The following is a 19,713-nucleotide window of genomic DNA, read 5'->3' as shown; positions in this document are numbered from 1 at the left end:
ACATTCAAAGACCTTTTTCAAAGCTGAGTATTTTCAAAAGGGGCTTTGACAGATGACATTTATTTGGATGGTAATGAGCCTGCATGGCGGGGATAACAAAGTACGCTGTTTTTTGTTTGTTTGTGTCACTTAAACGTGATCAAAATCTCTCAGAGCGGAGCTGTTTGATCGGTTCAGTGTTCAGCAGCTGGTTACAATAGTGGATGCTGCAGCAGATACTTGATATATGTGATTAAACCTTGAAACATATCAGGTCTTATTCTGCTTGTCTGGTGGAGAAAGGGTTAATATGTTTGTGTATGAGTCTTGCTTCATGTTGGCTGATGGTGGATGCATCTTAATGTTGAGAAAGACAACCACATGAGAGACTGTAATCATGGTGGTTTGGTGTTTCCAGTCCAGTTTGAAACAGTCGTGTGGTTTACAGACATTCATATATACTGCGGTGTTGAAATGTCTGTCACACAATTTGCCATGATGTACCATCTTCTGACGTAAAGTCCCATAATGTGAAGAACTGCTGAGCTTTTAAAAGGAAATCAACTAATACATCAGATTCTGCATGAGCTGGTATTGCTCACCATCCATTTGAACCTGACAGCACCTTCCATCAAGTAACACTTCAAAAGCAGTTCAAACCATAAAGAAAAAATCCACTCTCCACTCACTTTTGACATGGTGATATCACTCCAATATGGAACGTTGCCTTCGCGGTGTGTATGTATTTAAGCGACTTTGTTTTATCACTAAATGTGAAGCAACCAAATTACATTCTGGTTCAATTAAGATGTTGTTTGTGGGAAACTGCCTCTCATGTGATGGATTTCATCATGTATGGTGTTTTGAAAGGCTGCGCAAATCTTACCATAATGTCTTTTACTCTCCATTTGACCAGATATCTTCAGAAAAGGAAGCAGCCTTTTGTTCATCTAAGTGCTTTTAGAGGATTTTTAGCAGGGGTATATTCTTCACTTCACTAAATATTTAAACAAGTCTTAAATGGATCCCCCTGGTATTTGCTGGAGATATTCGTGTCCCACTTACAAGTATACCTGCAAAACAGAGGCGTTGCATTGTCATTGACAAGTAATGGTGTTACCATTTAGCTCACATTTCCTTTCTCTCCATTTCTTTCTGATATGTAAAGCAGAGAAACGGGGGACATTGTGCAAGAAACATAAAGGTGAAACTCTCTTCCCGTAGCTGACTGCTCCCCCACACCCCCACTATCATTGCTAAAGACTTCCAGTTCATAACCTCCCACAGTTAGTCTATAACTCCATCCGGAAACCGCTAGTTAGTCATCTACGTCTCACTCACTTACCAACAGTCTCACTCTGCCACTTATTCTCCAACAGCTCCTCTTTTCATTCTGATTTGTGCACCTTGCAGCAGGTCCAGGGGCGTGCAGATGTTTCGCCCCCTTGAACCTACAAGTGTAATCTTTTAAACGTGCCTGGCTGCCTGTGTTTCTGCCAAATTATTTTTCCAGAGCAGCATGCAGGTGACAACGGCTTGATAAATGAAATAATCCCCGGGGCTGTAGCAGCTACGAAAATGTAGTCTCTTTATTAGATCATCCTCCTCGTTATAACAATGCTATTTAGAGCCGTCGTAATGGGACCGACTTCAAGGATTAATGCGGCGAGCTGGCAGGCAGGAGTGCTGTGTTTCCTCTTCCTGCTGCTGGCTCACACACACATTCAGGGAACAAAAATGGACACGGATCAATAAATCAGAGTATGTCGAGTTTGATCCTATAATAGCCAGGCCGCGTGTTCTGTTGAAGTATTCCCGAGTGAAATACTGAACAACGACATGCTTACTCCTTGCAAGTCAAGTAAGGTGTAGGCAGTGTCTGTCTCTGGTGAAAGTGATTTCATTTATATCATTTGATTTATTTACGGAGCTCTGTTTTTAGATTCTGGCTGGTTATTTCTACATGCTGTCAGTTGTTTGTTTTCCCTAATGACGCTTGGTTAGAAAATCCTCTCCCATGCCCCATAATAAATTCCATTGAGAAGCAGTCTTTTTTACATTTCACTCTTACCAAAACTGAAAAATGTATACCCTACCGTTAAGAAGTCTCTGTGTATTCATGACCTATATATCTTCTTGATCTTTGGTCGCTAAAATGCATAATTTAGTCACTTCTTTGACATTTCTCTTCATTTGCATGAACTTACTGTAGATCCTTTTTTTCCCATATACCATACTACAGCTGTACATACCCACAGTGCACCAAATGTTAATAATCTGCAGCTAAAAGATGTCCCCTAACAAACAAAACATGTATATGTGTTTGAGTAACGTTCATTAAAACCTACAGTGGCGTGCTAAGAAGTGTTTCTCTGCATAATTCTGACAATATGTTAGAGACCCGTGTACAGAAATAGCCTTGCCACCTGTTCTAAAATCACCATTTTCCACACCACACCCAGAGATACATGTAACACATCATTTAAATCACTTTAACAGTGATATCAGCCCTTTCTCCTATCAGAACCCTGTGTGTTTGGGTGCGTAGACTTTAAAAAAACTCTCATAATTGTGTGACTTTAAAGAGAAACCCAAAGTGTTTCTCAAGTCCGTGTATAAATCATCTGCAAATCCATCATTGAACCCACCTCTAGTATCTTGCATTTGAGCTGGTTTGGATAAGAGGCACATTACACACCAACAAACACCAAACTTTGGGTGAGGAACTGAAATATTGGGTTGGGAAATGGGCCTCAGACATGCGGTTCAGAGGTGACAGAGTTTGTTGGCTTCTGCTTTTTGATGAGAATTTGTCTGACTGTATATGTATTTTAAAAGGGTTTTTGCTCATGCTTTACCGTGCATAAATACTGTTTTCATCTCTGCTGTGTTGGGATTTTGCTCTGCTGCTTGTGCGCTCTATTCTTATTGAATCAAAATGCTTGAAATGTGAACTGAGTTCCTTGCACTGTATTTTCCTGTGAATATAAATTGCAAAGAGTCAAATTAAGGAGTTAAAGGAGGCGGGTCGCAGATGTTTCCATGTAATGAGTTCCTCTGTTATCACCCTTGAAACATTTATTGTCTATGCGTGTGTGTGTGTGTGTGTGTGTGTGTGTGTGGGTCATGTGTGGGTGTTTCATCCTGCAGTGTAATGAGGTTTTTATGGCTCTATTGTTACGCACCAGCAAGCAAAACACCATCACATGGCCAACGCTACTAATGTATAGAACAATTGAAGCCACGCAGGGTTCACAGACTGTTTGCAAATGCCAGATGAGCCCACCCCCTCCCCTCCTACAACTCATGCATTTAGCACACGGCTATTGAGCACTAGTGCATTATTGTTATTCTCAAGTGGCGTTTTTCACGTCACTATCCCACTCCTGTAAGATCGATGCCCCCCCGCCTCTCTCCCTTTACATTAGCTTGTGATTAGTCAGTAAAAAAATAGATTAATTGGCTTGTTAGTTCCTAGAAAGCTTTAAGAGTGGGGGGGTTGGGCAGGAAGGTCTGATATTCCCCAGACGCAACCCCGTTGCCGCTGATGTAATGATGCCCTGCCCCCCCCCAAGCAATTGTTTGAGATGTTAATGAACAGGCTGCACAGAGAAGCACCTGAGCTTTCTGTTGTTGTGATACATTACATCATGGCTCGCGGCGAGATAGGTGATGTCATACCGGGTCTCCAGCTTCCCTCCCCCCCTCATCTCCTCCCACTCAGCTCCCCAGTACTTTGACTGGAGCGGCTCCAAAAAACCAGTAAGCAGCGCGCTGCTTTCTAGGCTTTGTCTGAGGGAGAGCAGCCAAGCTCTTTATATTCAGAACAACACAAAGATCCAGTCTTAGTCGTCTGCATAAAACAAAAAATGTGCTTTATTGGTTTTATTGGATTGTTGTTTTGTTATTGCAATAATCACATTCAGTTTTATCTTCATGGGAGTTTGTTTGCTGTTTTTTTGTACATTTTGTGCACATTTACAGCCATATTTTGGTGGGATTGAGCACCGTGATGCTTGCACATGAATATAAATAACTTAAAGCTGCCACTCATTAGCACTATTATCACTAATGTGTTTTTAGCTATATTTGAATCTTTAAGATAGTAAAAAATCAAACAAATCCCATCTCAAATTATAGAAAAACAAAAGCACATATTCAGATGTCTAGTTGTGTCGATGAAATCTAAGAATTTTAAAAATATACAATAAAAAATGTAATTTCAGTGACTTAGGAATCTTTTACTCTGAAAGTTGTTGTCGTCGCTTTATTACTAAAACAATAGTTAAGTTATTTGTTTATACTTTTGTACTAAAAGGAATTGACCTTATTTTTTCATAATATAAAAATGACAAGAAAATAACAGCAATTTGAAAAGACAGCAGAAAATGATTGACATGTCAACATTTCATGAAAATGACAGCTAATTTTTTAGCTGTGACACTTCTTGATGAAATGTGCTGTGATGTGCTACTGTATGATGACAGCTCTCGTTGGTATTACGTTAAGACCTTTTTGTGTCTCGGATGTGAAGTGAATTGGATATGAACTTCAGCTGCTGTGTTTATTGTCTCCGTTAGCCTTTAAACCTTCCATTGTTCCCCGTGACGTCCTCATATCTGTGTGTCGGGCGTCTTCATAAACCGGCCCTGCTATGCGTCCCACATCAAGAGTCTCTAGAGGCACGGCCTGCCACCTGAGCACACACACACACACACACACACACGCACACAAAAAAAGAGACACATTATATGTTTCCCTCTCGCTCTCACAAAGCAATGTTGTTTATTTGTTGGTGACGCTGCTGCTCTTTGCACTACAGCTGAGTGAAGGTGAAGTGGAAGTCTATTGCCACTTCTACTGTCCCTGCTCATTTACACACACACACACACACACACACACTCGCCTACCCTCCATTTCGCCATGTCTTGCTGCTTCCGTCGCCACAGCAACTGAAAGCCCTCGAGGGTGTGTAGGGGGCTGGGTGGGTGTGGGGGGGGGGGACTTGTGCTCACAGTTGCCATGGCTACACCAGCTGAGTGACAGTGACATCATTACTGCCAGTTTGGGCTGCAACTACAACCATTACTTTCAGTATCTATTAATGTACAGATTCTTGCTATAGTGTATCGATGAATCAATCATCATAACATCGCAAAGCTGTGACATGTTTATACATCTTGCTTTTTGGAAACAAAAGTCCAAATATGCCAGAAATATCACCTTTACAATGGTGTATGTCAAAGAAAAGTGGCAAATCCTTTAATTTAGAAGGACGGAATCAGAGAATATGCTGCATTGTATCAATATTTCTGCTTTGAAAATGACTGAAACGATGGAATGATTATCAAAATAGTTACAGCTTATCCCTGTTTTGCTCATTTTGTCTTTGCCCTCCTGCTTGTATGTGCATCTTTCACTCCTCTCAACACACAATGCTCTCTCCCTTTTCTTCTCTTTCTTCACTCCCCTCTTTCTGTCTCCCTCTCTTTCCTCTCTCCTCATGTGTTTACATCTTTTACTCCTTCTCGTAAGACATAATGCTATACTATCTTTCCCTTCTTTCTTTGTGTATCTTTTACTCACTCTCTCAAGAGGAAGTGCTTCTGTCTCCGTCTCTGTCTCCCCGCCCAGGAAATGGCTTTCCTTCACTGCGTTACTATGCCAACCGACTGCAGCCTCGGTCTTGTGCCGAAGTGAGCGTGATAATGGCATTATACCCGCACTGATGTGCTCCTCCATCCTTCTATCACCCATCCATCTCCATCTACCTATCTGAATCTCTTCCTCCCACCTCTCTGCTGCTCTTTATCTCTTTTATCATCTCTCCTCCACCTCCTCTTCACTTTCATTTTCCTCATCCGCCCTTCTTTTCATCTCTCTGTCTGCACCGGGGGCACAGCCACAGTGTTTCTGCTCTTACAGCATCACTGTCTGGCAGGGAGGAGGTCCTTACTCCCCCCCCCCCCCTCCCCTCCTCCACCCCTGACACACATACCCCCCCACCCCTTACAAACAAACCGCTGGCTCTAACGTTACCCGGTGGAGGCGTCTCGGTCTTCACATAATGTAATGGTGCATAAAGGCGTTTGTGTGTGCGCGATTTGCCCCGTGTTTTTACTTTCTGGAGAGGGAGAGGAGGAAGGCGGAGGGAGCAAACGTGAGTGAAAGTGTTGTCAGCCATTTTTCTCATCTTTTTTTTTTTTTTTTTTTGGCTTTATTATCGGCGCTGCTCTCCGGCTGGAGATGTGATTGTCAAGAGCGCGGAGAGATCTGCCTTTTGCGTGGATAAAAGGGGATATTTTTTTCTCCTCCGAGATATTTGTGTGAGAAGCAGCAGGGAGGCAGTGTGGTTGGTGTTGCTTTGGAGGGTGTAATCAGGCCAACGAACAGCGGATACTCCCAAAACTGTCAAGCCGAGGGAAGGGAGAGGGCAGGCGGCTTGGAGGAAGATGGGGCTCCGCTCTGAAGCATAGAGCCGCTCCGGGGATGGTAGATTTTCGCCACATTTTTTCAGTATGAAACCATTAGCAGCATCAGACAGCAATGGAGTCCCGAGCCAGCAAGATAAAACCCCGGTAAGTAGCCTGTCGACGGTTTCGCTCCATTCTTTAAAAAAAGAAAAAAATTATACCCCCCCCCCCCCCATTTATGACCCTCTAGATATGATTACCGGCACTATAATGGACGCACATCGGATTTCTATCGAGCCTCCACAAGATGAATGAACGCGGGGCAGGCCAAGGACAGAAGCTGGTTAATACCGAGTCAAAGATGTGTGTCAGTGTGTTGAACTAGAAACGGCCGCCATGTGCTTGCTGTCATTCACGCACGCAGACACACGCACACACTATCGATCAAATAGGCGTAGTTCATTCTCGTAAAACACTAACATTATTTTAGAAATGAAAATACATACGACAACCAGGTTAATATGTGGCTAATAATCACTCCTATCCGGTTATTGACGCGTGTACATGTATTATGGATAATGATTTGTTCCTTTTTAAAGGCGCACACACATCCAGCGGTACACATGTTGTGTTTAACGACCGACGTCTGCGCCCTCGTTATGTTTTACGACACACTCAGATGACAATATTTGATTGTAGGTCCTAAGATGAGCCTGTTAAATTAATCACGCCAGGTGTCCTATATATATGCATTGGAGAGAAATCTGTACAAGTAATATGTCAGGGGCTTTAATGGGAGGTGATGTCATGTGTGCAGAGATGAAGCTTCCCTTAAATTCAGTTACCCCACCTATTAACCCCCTAGGAGCTTTTACAGCCCTGAAATCACATTGCATGATGCAACATATGTGGCTTTTAAGCAGAAAGTCGACATACAGTTGATATGTTTTGGCATATTTAGTGTTTTTAGCTCCACCAGCTGAAGCATAGTCTGCCCATGTTATGGAGCGCTGCAGCTGGTGGCGCTGTCCGTGGTGCTGGAGGCAGATCCTGCAGACGAGGCCTGAGCTGATCTGAACTTGAATGGTGAATGGATTGATCTGCTGTCAACGCTGCTGACATCACTCACACGTCGAGACCACACACACACACACACACACACACACACACATACGTGGAGGCAGGGCTGTAAATCATCCTGATGGACGGTTTCACAGGAAAGATGCTGAACAAAAAATCACTTTATTATTCCTGTGAGAGTAGGATGTGCCATTTTTGATGACATACAGTATTGTACCCTCCTTGTTCTGTGCAGCTCTTCTCAGGGAGGCATTCATGGGTACCTTGTCCTACAAAAATCTCTTTTTAAGAGGTTGTTTGTATCAGATACACTTAACAAATGCATACAACTGTATGCAATCTAATTTGAACTACATTTCATCATTGTTTAATAAAGGGGATGCATTTTATATCATCTACAGTAATTTATATGTAGCCAACTGCTATTCTCTCAGGTTTGGATAGTAATGTTTCCTGTTACAACTCTGAGATTTTTAGGTTGTAGACTAGCCCAACTACACTATGAGTATACTAGTCTATAGTCTTCAATATGTGCTGTTACATTTAGTAATACCCTCATTTAAATAGATTGTTAAGCTTTCATTTGGGTGGTTTTCTAGAGGTCTAGCAAAAGCAATCAGCCAAGTGACTAGCCACTCAAAAAATATCCTAAAATATTTATCATATGGTAAAAACCTTTGACCAGGAAAAGCAAAACAGCACGTAGCTTGTATGCTAATTCAAAGCACATTACAATAATTTCCACAGCTTCAATATGCTGAAAGCTCCACAAATACGCACCGCAAATTAGACGAAGCAAACACATAAGACAGCAAGTAAAACAAGTAAATTAGATCAAACCTGGATTAAAGGCGATAATCAGGATTGCCTCATTTTGTAATTGTCTTTGCTTCAGGTACAAGGTTTCAAGGTTTCAAGGTTTTTTTGTAATTGTCTTTGCTTCAGGTACAAATGAGTAAAACTGTCTCTTGTTTTAAAATGAAATATCTCTTTTTCCATCTTTTGTGCAGGCCTGGCTCTTCATTTGTTTTTATGTTTTTAGCATAGGTTTATTCAAATGTTTATTTAGCCCAGCAGGAAACCCACCATGGGTAGAGTCAATATCAGCCACCAGATCTTATTACAGTAATAGCATCACCATAGTGGGCTCATGACCATTGGCTGCCACATACTGTAATTCCCCATTTGCTTATCTTTCCCCCGGAGACCTTCCATTTCCATTCTGCATTTTATCTTTACTGCAACAAGGCACACATTGACGTTCCCCTTCATAGTACAGTTGATTTATTAGCTTTTTATGAACATATATGGCTTTATCTTGTGGTAATTGCTTTGCCTTTGATGCATATCTTTGAACATTTTAATTGAAATAGTGCATGTAAAAAAAAGACATCAGTGCCATTGTTTTAGCTTTGCTGGGCTTGGATAACAAATCGAATTTCAATTGTAACAACAAGTTACTGAGACCATTCTCCAATTATGTAACCCACCCTTCTTTTTTCAATTTGTTATTTAGTTAGTTGTAATCGTGCTAACAACTAGCTTGACGTAAACACAAAAAGGACGTTAGTGGAGTGCATTCCCCATTGTAGGTAATCATCACCCCTTGTCTGACTGCTGGTTTCTGTGGCACTGACTGGTGGAGCTGTCACTGGAGGGGAAAGCCCAGAGAGCATATCAGGCCCATTTAATCTGACACCCCCGCCAAAAGGGTTTTAATCTCTTGATCCGCCGGGCTCAGGATAGAGAGAAGCTGCCACCATGGTCATGAGAGATTCTGGGATGTTTCTGCTATCTTTCAGCCTTCCAACATTGGCAGATCTCCATTTTTAAACAAGTAGACAAAGTTAAAACCACAAGTGAAATGTTGGAAGTAGCAGCAGAGCTTCAGGCACTTTTATCTGCTTGATTTCAGAAAGAAAAATCATTGTGTTTTTTGTGTTTTGTCAATTAATTTAAAGCTATTGAACCATCTATTAAAATGTGAATCCCTTCAGTGGAGATATGAGGGGTTTTTTCAAACCTCCTAAGGTTAACAATACAAAAACCCAATAGTGTACATCTAGTAACCCCCATCAAATAAAAACAGTAAAGAGATTGAGAGCCACCCAGGTCTCCCACCCAGCAATCTAGGTCATTAGGTCTACAGTGTAATTTAAGGAGCGCCACATCTGCTCACATGTAGGCAGAGGGGAGTGTTGTGGCTCGAGCATTAGAGCGCTGCCTAATCCTCCGGTGACAGCTGATTGTACGTATTCCGGCTCGCGGTTCGGCAGAGCTCACTTCATTCGGTCATCAGAGAGCACTGAATTCGGAGCAAAGCTGTGCAGAAAGGCTGACAGAAGGTAGGAGAATCCTCACATGTTCAATGCTATGGTTGATTGTGAGCGTATCACTCATAGATTTAAACAAAAGCGTGCTTGTACAGACTCTGCAGTTTGATCGGGGTTAATGACGCACTGAACACGCGTGTCGTTGTGTTTCAGATTGGAAAACCCGTAATGATGCGTGTCGTTATTATTGTACTGGCATTCTTCTTTGCCCAGTCTCTTGCATGCCTTTGGCAGAGGAGGTCAATGGACCACATGCTTATAGACTGAATGGACCCTGGCTTATTGGCCGACAGACAGATGACCTAAATGAGTGGAGAGAAAGGATTAGGTGTTTATTATCCTCTCCCTCTATCCTGCTTCCCTGCCCTCCCTTTAGCCCTCCCTCTTAAAGGGGGTGGGGTTTGTCGTTCATTTGTTTGGAGGGAGATGGGACCTTTCAGGCTGGCTGTGGAAACCAGTGGGAATATTATTATTGACATTTAAACCAGTCCAGGGAATCGCCATATCGACAAACTCAACATGTTGTACTCTCAATAATGAGAATATTTAATTAATGTACCCTCGGTGCACTTACAATCATTGAAAGTGCACCCAAATTGTTTAAAAATATGTAAATAAATTAGGTATTTTATTGACGTTGAGGTTTGTTTTATTGTGCAGCACTGTGTCCTTTGCTTTAAGTGTATTGTTCTTTATTCCACAAGGATAAAGCTGCTATTCAATACTTTTCTTATTGTCAACAAACCCAATAATGCTTTAGTAGTCCCTCTCCCAATAAAGTAGAAGCCTCAAAGCCACAGCGGGCTTACTGATGTCCAGTAATAAATATGAATTGTGAGTCGTAGCTCTTCTTATTGGGTTGGTATTACATGAGAGTGATAAACTGCACCATAACCTCTTTTGCTCCCGAAAGTCATCAGAAGGAAATGTGATGAGGCTTTATCACGGCAGTTAGAAACAGACAAAGAGATTGGTCACACCCACACAATGATGCCCGGCCGGTTATAATAACAGGGATGTCAGCTGGAGGCGTTCAGACGAAGGAGGGGATGGGAAACAGCAGCCTGAGGAGGGGGCTACTGACTGACTGACTGGCCCTCGGGTCGACCATTTTTGGTTAGTGCAGCCAGCCAGATAATTAATAGTGATCGCAATCTTTGACACAGTGAAGTCACATCACACCTCAGTGCTGCAGGAGCTGCCCCTCAGTCTCTTGTCAGTGACACTTTGTGTGTAGATATGTCTTATTTTATCTCCTTCAGAAAGGTCTCCAAATATCTCGTCACACCTTCTTCCAAATCAATGCAGTGCCACTACACCTCCGCAGTTTTCCGTCTCAAAGGGCAGATCATGAATATTGAGATTTATTTTATTAACTCAAAACTAGTTTCTCTGTTATATATGTCTGCCAGCAAAAACACTTTTCCTCCCGTTTCCAAAACTCTTTTAATTAAACTGACGAGCTCTTCAGAAGCTGTGACGTTTTCTCGCTCAAGAGCAGATGATGCCTCAAACCCATTTACTTGCAAATTAACTTCCCGAGATGTGTTTTCTCCCAATCTGTTGCATTTGTCATCCAAGTGAGACTTCATAGTGAGTCTGTCTTCCAAAAAGACTGAAAGACAGAGGCAGTGTTGTTATTTACAGCTCAAAGAGCATTGTGAGGCAGATGACACTGACACCCAGATTACTTTTCTTCAGAGAAATGATGACCTTTTGAAGCTCCGATAGGAACTTTGAAAAGCCTGGCTAGTGACTGCACAATCTTTCCAGTATCAAGTCAGGATTTATTGGAGAAAAGTTCAGTATTTTCTTATGACATTTATGGTCTGGCTTTTAATCTACTGGCACATATCGAAGCTGGGTTAAGTTTTGCTATCTAAAAGAAACATTTCTAATACATAAATCAAAATCCTTTTATACGCTCCACATCTGAAATCAAACCGCCTGTAAATATACTGTTGAACTCACTCTTTGATATCATGTGATGAATAGTGCAACCCAGTTAAATCAACCACAGTTGACTTTTAGGTGTAAAGAATTTAATATTGATGATCCGCCGCAGCCAGAAGTCGAGTTTAAAGTAGCGCTGTGCCGTATCCCTGCTGAGTATCAAATATATATTGGTAAATAAAACATTTAAGCCATGAAATATTCACATATATAGGCGCTATGAACCAGTTGACACAGTTTGATTAAATTCATAATTCATCCCGTGGCTTCCCAGTCAGATATCCTGGGTTTCATTTGAAAACACTCTACACATAAAATCACATATTAAATCAATTTAAATGACATGTTAACCATAATATTTACAGATTTGTTATACCACATGTCTTATTTTTTTCATAAAAGACTTTAGAGAGCTGAGATTAGCTATCATTATAGTTGTGATTTTATTCAATTATTTAATTTCCCAAATGAGGGAATAAAAAGTACCCATAACCTGTTGTTCTCGGTTAAGGATTAACAATTTTGTCTAAACTGTTTCAGGAAATAGTTCAAAATGTCCTCCTAGGCCTTGTTTTAACCACTTATAATGATATAAAACAGAGAGAAAAGTGGAAAATCCTCTTGTAAAAAAATATATAGTTAGCCTTTGTTACTCTTCATATAAATACAGTAAAGCATGTTCTTCATATAAACCACAAACACAGTTGTTTACATCTGTTTTTTCTTCTAATCATCGTAAACCACCAGCAGGGGGTTTCTGATCTATTTTACATTTTAGGGTCAACTCCATAGAAAATGTGGGTTGGCTCGTGTTCACTGTGGTTAATTACAGCACAGCTTTCTGTTACTTTATACACTATGAATAACTCAGAGGGGCTTCCCCCATTACTGCCTCTTGCTTATTTAGGTTGTGAGGGTTTCTTTAATGAGGGTATTTCCTTGATGTAGGCAGCGCTTCTGGTTGGTTTGTCTTCAAGCTCAAGCGGTTACTAAAAGCTGCAAAACTTTCCAAGATTTAATTTGAGTTGTTATTATCTCACTTAGACAATACGAGTTAAGTTTAGGACACATGTTAGGTCACATTAAGCTGAATGATAAATGGACAACTGGGTTAGTTTGCTTTCAAACTCCCTTTTTTATTCGCTCCTATTTTGTGTTAAACTTGATAAATGCTTCTGACTGATTCTCAGTAAGTCGGATGATTTAATTAACATCTTCTTTTTTGTCGCTTTGATAATAACTGATTATGTAGACTTGAACTCTTGCAATGGGAATAATTAATATTCTTTTGTTCCGTTAACAATTGTATTATCACAGCCGTGGAGTAAAGATAAAGATGATCTTCTTTTATATGAGAGTGTATTTACTAATTAAAAGGAGAACCATAGTAGGAATTTGTGTATGAATCCAATGCAAAACATACAATATTATCCTAAAAAAGCACTGTTTAGTTCATCCGAATGACTCCTCTGTCAAATGAGAAATAAATGCAGGGAAATATAATCATTTCCATGTAGTACCTATATCTCTTCAGACAAAATGAAGGTTAACAAGTCGCTAGGTGTGTCTCTACTTGGCTAGCATCCAGCGCGAGTGTTAGCGTGAGTGCCCAGCGGTGGCTGCAGAGCTAGATGATACTGACCATCTGTGTGTATGTGTGTGTGTGTGTGTACGTGCAGCTCCCCGCAGACTTCAGCAGACTTCACCTGGCCGACGGCTTGCACCCACAGGTGACCCACGTGTCCTCCAGCCACTCAGGATGTAGTATCACCAGCGACTCTGGAAGCAGCAGCCTGTCAGACATTTATCAGGTAAGGACGCCCCCCCCCCCTCAATTGGGGCTGGATCCCAAGTTTGGCCCGCTCCCGTGGATAAATCATTCAGTAGGTAGTTTGTATGAGAATAAACTAGCTATGGTCATTGCCTTTAGCTGATTTGTTGTCTAAGTTTAAAATATTGATCCACTTATGTCTGTGGATTAAATACTCTATCAACAACTGTATGGCTTAGCTTAGCATAGGTTATCTGAGGTGCTGACTGCAAAATCTAACAGTTTTACATTGTGTTTTTTGTACAAATTAAACCAACTAAACATAGCATGCTTATGAGTTAGCTTTAGTGCTGCTAATAGGACATTTTGCTAGCATTGCACTGAGCCGTTTCCAGTCTTTGTGTTAATGTTAAGCTAAGCTAACTAGCTGCTTGCTTTAGATTTCTATAATAAAATATGTATTATTTATATTTACACAAACATTAGTGGTATCAATTTACTCAAAAGTAAACAAAGCATATTCCTTAGATTATTGAAACAAACAGCAGTTTACATTTTGACAATGGGATGTTTCATTAGCTTCCTTCCTGGACTGAACTACGTCACATTCACAAGGATATAAAATCGAATGCTTCTTATCTGTGTGGATGAATGAAGTGATGTGGTTGAACTGTAGCCCAGCTCATTTTATTCCAAGATGGTGAGTCTCTCCTTGGTGAGATGACAAAAATCCCTCTGGGAACACAGGTTACAGTCTCATTAAGTAGGACAGGAAAATTCTGGAAAGAAAGTAAAGGCTTGGCAGACACTTTGAGACACTAATAGGACGTTGTCACTTCTCAACGGGAGGCGAGCAGACAGGCGGGTGGCGGTGAGCAGGTGGTCCCGCCTCCATCCGGCCTCCAGCTCTGCTTGCAGCATCTCAAAGCAGAAACACAGCACCCCCAGGGAGATGTGACATACCATCTTGTGTTCTAAGGAGCTTTTATTAAATATGTTTGTAGGGTGTGACTGAGGTAAGAAACAAAAACATTTACACACATTAAGCGTCGTTGCACTCCCTCGAGAGGTTGATAAAAACCAAAAGAACATACCCACAATCTCGTGACTGCAAAGGTGCCCCAAACCCTCTCAAATCCTCTTAACACACAGTACGCACCCTATTGGCTCGTCACGCCGTCACCTGCTGTGTTCCTATTTGTGTGACTGTGCTCAGGGGCAGCAGTCACAGTCGCTCTGTTTTGTTTGGGACTATTCTCAGCTTGAGTGCAGGAGCATCAGATCATATAGTTTGAATGCAGCTCTATAATTGCGTGTTGGGCCTGTATGAGTGTGTGTTATCGTAAAGCTACCGTGTGTGTGTTTCAGCCATGCTGGGGCAGGTTGGACAGGCTCTTCTGTCCCCGCTCTGTGATCTTACAGCCATCTGCTCACTTGTGTCTCTTGATTTCCCTTCCTCTGAAACACACAGTCTGCTTTCCTTCTTTAGTCTCTCAATCCTCCTTCGCTGGATCTCCGACTCTAACAGCCTTTAATCTACCTGTCGCAACACCTGCTCGGTTCCTCAGTGCTATAAATACCCCAACACCTTGCTCGAAACACATTGTCTTAACCTGTGTGTCAATCTCAATGTCATTATCGCTCTTTCTCTTGTCACATGTGATCAAACTCCTCTGCTCATCTCACTGGCGACTTACTTACGTGCGCTTTCGCTACAACTGGTAGAGGATGAGTGTGCAAGCGTATGAACGGTTTGACTGATTTTAATAGCTGATGTTTAAAAAGGAGGCATAACTTTTGCTGGTGTGAGAATCCCACATTGGAGAATTTGCAGTATAACTTGGTCTTTTCATCTCAGTAAACTTGATTGCTTTTGTCTGGTAATTAAATCAAACAAGCATTTTTAAGATACACATTTTAAAAAGCAGTTTATTTGTTCCTCTGATTTTGTCACTGGTTGTATATCTGTGTCTGTGGGCTATGATGCATAATGTTTTTCATAGGTTTTCAACACATGTTAGATGCCTGAACAATCATCCAGTAATACACAATGATTTCAGAATACTTTCATTAATATTTCCATTCCCCTCTCCTCTTAATCATCTCTTGACCTCTATGATTTATCTTGCTTGGGGTTACTACTCCAATACTTCTGTAATGAGGATAAAGATGTTAAATAAAGTTCAGTTTAGCTTGTTCTATATAGTTTGTCTTTAACTTTTATCCGTCAGGCTTCAGGGCTTCTGCTCACAATCCCCCCTTCCTAACTTATAAACTACTAATAATCAGCGCACACAATTAAAATGCACAAACACTAAGAGTGGAGAAAAGGATTTAAGATCCTCTTACTGTGCTGGGGTCCCCACATGACTCACCAAACTGTCAATATTACTTTTCTTTTACACATTAGCTTAAGTTAGCTTAGCACCCTGCAGGGTTTAAATCTATGTGTGTGTCTTTGTAGAAGAAGAACAATGTTTGCAGCCTTCACTGGAGGTGTTTTCTGACCAGGGGGGCCCTTGTCTTTGCACTTGACATTTTGATTTAAGAGTTTCTCTGCATATAGGTGTGCAGATTATTAATGGGGAGCCTTTAGTAGTTTAACCACAGGTCCCCCCCCCCCCCCACTGCTCTAATCTCCACAGCCTCCCTTCTGCCCTCGACAATTGAATCACCTGCTGAAAAGTCCCACATCACTCTCTCACGTCACTGACAACGCGGCGCTCTGTTTTGCATCTGAATAAATCATGAAATTGGACCTTCAGAAGGACTTTGAAAGCATTGATCCAAGAATAGCCCTGATGAAATATTAACAACACCTGACTTGCACACTGTCTCGTAATGGTTACTGCACATTAATGGATTGTTGATGCACATATGACACGAGAACGAGACCGTGCACAAATACAAAACTTGTATTAAAATGCAGCACGAGCCGCGTGGGAAAGATTGCGTTTCTGAAGCAAAATGCATCCTCATTTCAGTCTCCTATTAAACTGGCTGCAGATGAACCTGTCTAGAGTGTCCTCTGTCCATCTGGGGAAAATGGGACATGAATATGTAACTCTCAGTAGTTTTGGGACAAGGGGTGCTCAGGGAATACTATTCAAATTTATGTAAGAGGTCCCTCCATTTTCACCTCTTTGAAGTCAGTGTTTATCACAGCCATTTCACTGCATCCACTGATTGATTTATTTTGAGATAAAATGCAATGCTTGTAGTGTATACTTACTCAGTCTGTGATCCTTGGCTCCACCCATCAGGGCGTGGGCACTGGTGACGCCCAAATGGCCACTCAGACACTGGCGTGAATCATTGATGAGCCTTTTGCACATGGCGTTTGAGGGGAAATCACGTAGGGTCCTGGACTCTGAGCTCTGAAAAATTAAAAGCAGACTGACAGACTGGGAGGTGAAGATGCGTCTGGCTCTGGGATTTTGCGGACAGTTTGCAAAGGCAACCCTTTTGTCTCTTTCTGTAAAGAAGCTTGAGGTTGGGCAGTATATCCAGGTAAGAAGGTTGTTGTTTTGCCCTGTGGCGGAGCGGCCGGGCTGAGGCTTTGTTGTACTTTCTCTCAACTGCTTTGGTTTATACCATGTCGCAGGCACCGGGCGATACGGCGCTTCTGTCATTTCTAGAAATCTTTCCTTTGATAATAGCAGAGGGACTACTGTTGGTATCAAGTCATTTCATTTCTTTGGCTCATCATCTCAGTTAATTTTCCTCATCTCCGCACATATTTCATCTTGTGCTTTCAAAGAACAGGATGTGGCTTCGAGGCAGGCTGTGGAGTTTGCTGAGGGGGGAGAAAAAAAAGGGAAGAGGAAAGGAAAGTTGGGAGATAATGAGCTTGTTACTATGCATAGCACACTTTTTGGTATGCAGTGTTGACGCCTGTCTTTCTCTCATACTGTAGTACCGAATACCTCTAATCCATTTCAATAACTGGGTCAAATCTGCTCAACAGATTTACAGAGGGTCTTTTTTTATTGATGCTGTTTGTTGGAAATGCTCTGTGTTACAGCAGATGTTTGTACTGTATAATCATTTCAGCAATATTTGTGTGAGTGTGTTTGCATACGAGATCTCAGTTTCTTTGTCGTTGTTTACAAATGTGTTTTCTCTGAGATGAACATGAGTTGGCTCACTGGATTGGTCAGCAACTTCCATTATTTGATTCACTTTTCAGGCGTCTATCTGACAATCTGCAGCTTGTTTGTATTGTGTGTGCTCACTCAAAGTCGTGGCTATAGATTGACTTCTGAACTTTGCTTATTGACTGTAGTTTCCAACTGCTGATGTTGGATGGAAAAAAACTAAATTCCTCATCTTGTTGAACTTTGATCTCAGATTCCTGACTCCTTTTTTGATGTGTTTTTTCTCTCCAGGCCACAGAAAACGAACCAGGCGACATGGACCTCAGTGGCTTGCCAGAGACCGCCGTTGACTCCGAGGAAGACGACGATGAGGAGGACATCGAGCGAGCGTCGGACCCCCTCATGAGCCGGGACATCGTGCGGGACTGCCTGGAGAAAGACCCCATGGACAGGACTGACGACGACATAGGTAAGCTCCCAAATAAACTGCAAACATGATATCAACGCAGCCTACTAATAGCATCATTATAGTTGGTATGCCATTCAGCGTTTCCTTTATAAATATGCTATTTTTTTTTGTGCATACCTAGAAAACGGGTGTGTTTTCAAACATATCCGCACCGGCAGTGTTGTCCCCAGCCGGGACAGTTTTCCTCGTCCCAATTTCAGATTAATTCAGCGCAGTGTAAAAGCCACACCCTCCTTTTTCTTTTTTTAATCGCTCGCCATAAATCTACATTTCTCTGAAGCCTGTTTTGCTCTCATTTGCGATATACGCTTTCAAATAATTCTGAAAGCCTCATCAAGCTCGCGGTATCATATCCCTTAAAGCTATGACTCAACTCCAATGATAATGATAGGCGAAAACAAGCTCACACTGTCAGGGCTTAGCTACAGATGTGGACTGGGGGAGGATGATGCTCTGGGTGCCAACCGCTTTCCCCCTCCCCTGATTTCCACCCCCCCACGGTACACCCCTCCCTTCGCCGGCAGGCTTTTCTAGGTCACTCCGGCACATCCTCTCGCCTCACCTCTCCCAGCACATTAAAGTTTCAGAGCATCCGCAGCTTCACGCACAAGGCTGTTGCCATGCCAAGCACAGGTCAGCCAGAACGCCAGACTGCTGCTGTGGGGTGGGGATTTGGGTAGTAGAAGAAGAGAAAGGGGTATTTTCCTGCTTTAGACCCCAATGTAGGGTGCTGCAGAATGTTTCGCACCTTGGATTATATATATAGAGCTTTTTCCTTGGCGACACACCCAGTAAAATACCCAATATTAATGCTCCTCACCAAAATACCCAACATTTCCTTACTTTCAAACACATGCAGTACAGAAGTTTGGGTTTGACGTGCCATGCCTGCTCTGATATATGTGCCACCGCTCCAGTACAAAGGAGGTGATAAATAATTTAGTATATGCAGCTTGAAACAATGGAAACAACGTTTGAAAAAAAAGGAAATGAACAGCATCTTGTCTTTTGGGATGCGCTCTTTGTTCTGCAAATCTCACCCTGACAGTTTTCATTAAAATGACTTTCTACTGAGAGAAAATGTCACTATGAAAACGGCTCACAGTGAAAGCCACGGATTATCCTGAGTAACGAGTATTTGAATAATTGATTCATCGAGTCAGCAAAAACAACAGACATTGCATGTGAGGATTTGAAGTTTTAATCAATAGTGAACCAAATAAATCCTTGTGTTTGAAGGTCGAATAAACCAAGATATTGGTTGCTGTTGTTGTTGTTGTTTAAAAGTTATTTCTGGTTTAATAGTCACAAGTAATGAAGAAAATAATCAGAATCAGAAATCCGTCCTTTGTCCTGCAGCGGGGACATTTAGCAGCAGTATAGATAAAAGGAACTAGTCTATGAAGGTGTAGACCTATATATAGATTGTAAATAACTGTATTTGCAACCTTAAATGTATTTTTCTCAATGCTGCAAACTATGCAAAGAAAATGATAAAGGAGACTAGGCACGTGTGAAAATGCAACTATCGGGGTGTTTAGTAAGTTTTTCTGTAATTTTGGTGAGCTGTTCCTTTAGAATCGATCAAATAATTGAATCCAGTGTCTGCAGTGTACTT

The 19,713-nt window shown here is 41.7% G+C and overlaps 1 protein-coding gene across 12 annotated transcripts in view; it reads left to right on the top strand.

The window, feature by feature from the left end:
* rapgef2b (Rap guanine nucleotide exchange factor 2b) overlaps positions 1-19,713 on the top strand; it is a 102,272-nt gene that overhangs the window by 61,872 nt on the left and 20,687 nt on the right. For 9 of the 12 annotated variants that reach the window (XM_063876270.1, XM_063876268.1, XM_063876269.1 and 6 more), the window contains 2 exons: positions 13,438-13,569; positions 17,918-18,095. In XM_063876270.1, the coding sequence (XP_063732340.1) occupies positions 13,438-13,569; positions 17,918-18,095 (310 nt within the window). Of the gene's footprint in view, positions 1-6,260; positions 6,558-13,437; positions 13,570-17,917; positions 18,096-19,713 lie in introns of those variants that run through there. The other 3 variants (XM_063876277.1, XM_063876276.1, XM_063876273.1) reach the window with 2 other exon arrangements.

This window comes from Eleginops maclovinus, chromosome 23 (genome assembly GCF_036324505.1).
Source record: "Eleginops maclovinus isolate JMC-PN-2008 ecotype Puerto Natales chromosome 23, JC_Emac_rtc_rv5, whole genome shotgun sequence".
In the NCBI taxonomy this organism is placed as follows: Eukaryota; Metazoa; Chordata; class Actinopteri; order Perciformes; family Eleginopidae; genus Eleginops; species Eleginops maclovinus.
The sequence above is the reverse complement of the archived record's forward strand: the minus strand, read 5'-3'. Positions and strand labels throughout refer to the sequence as shown.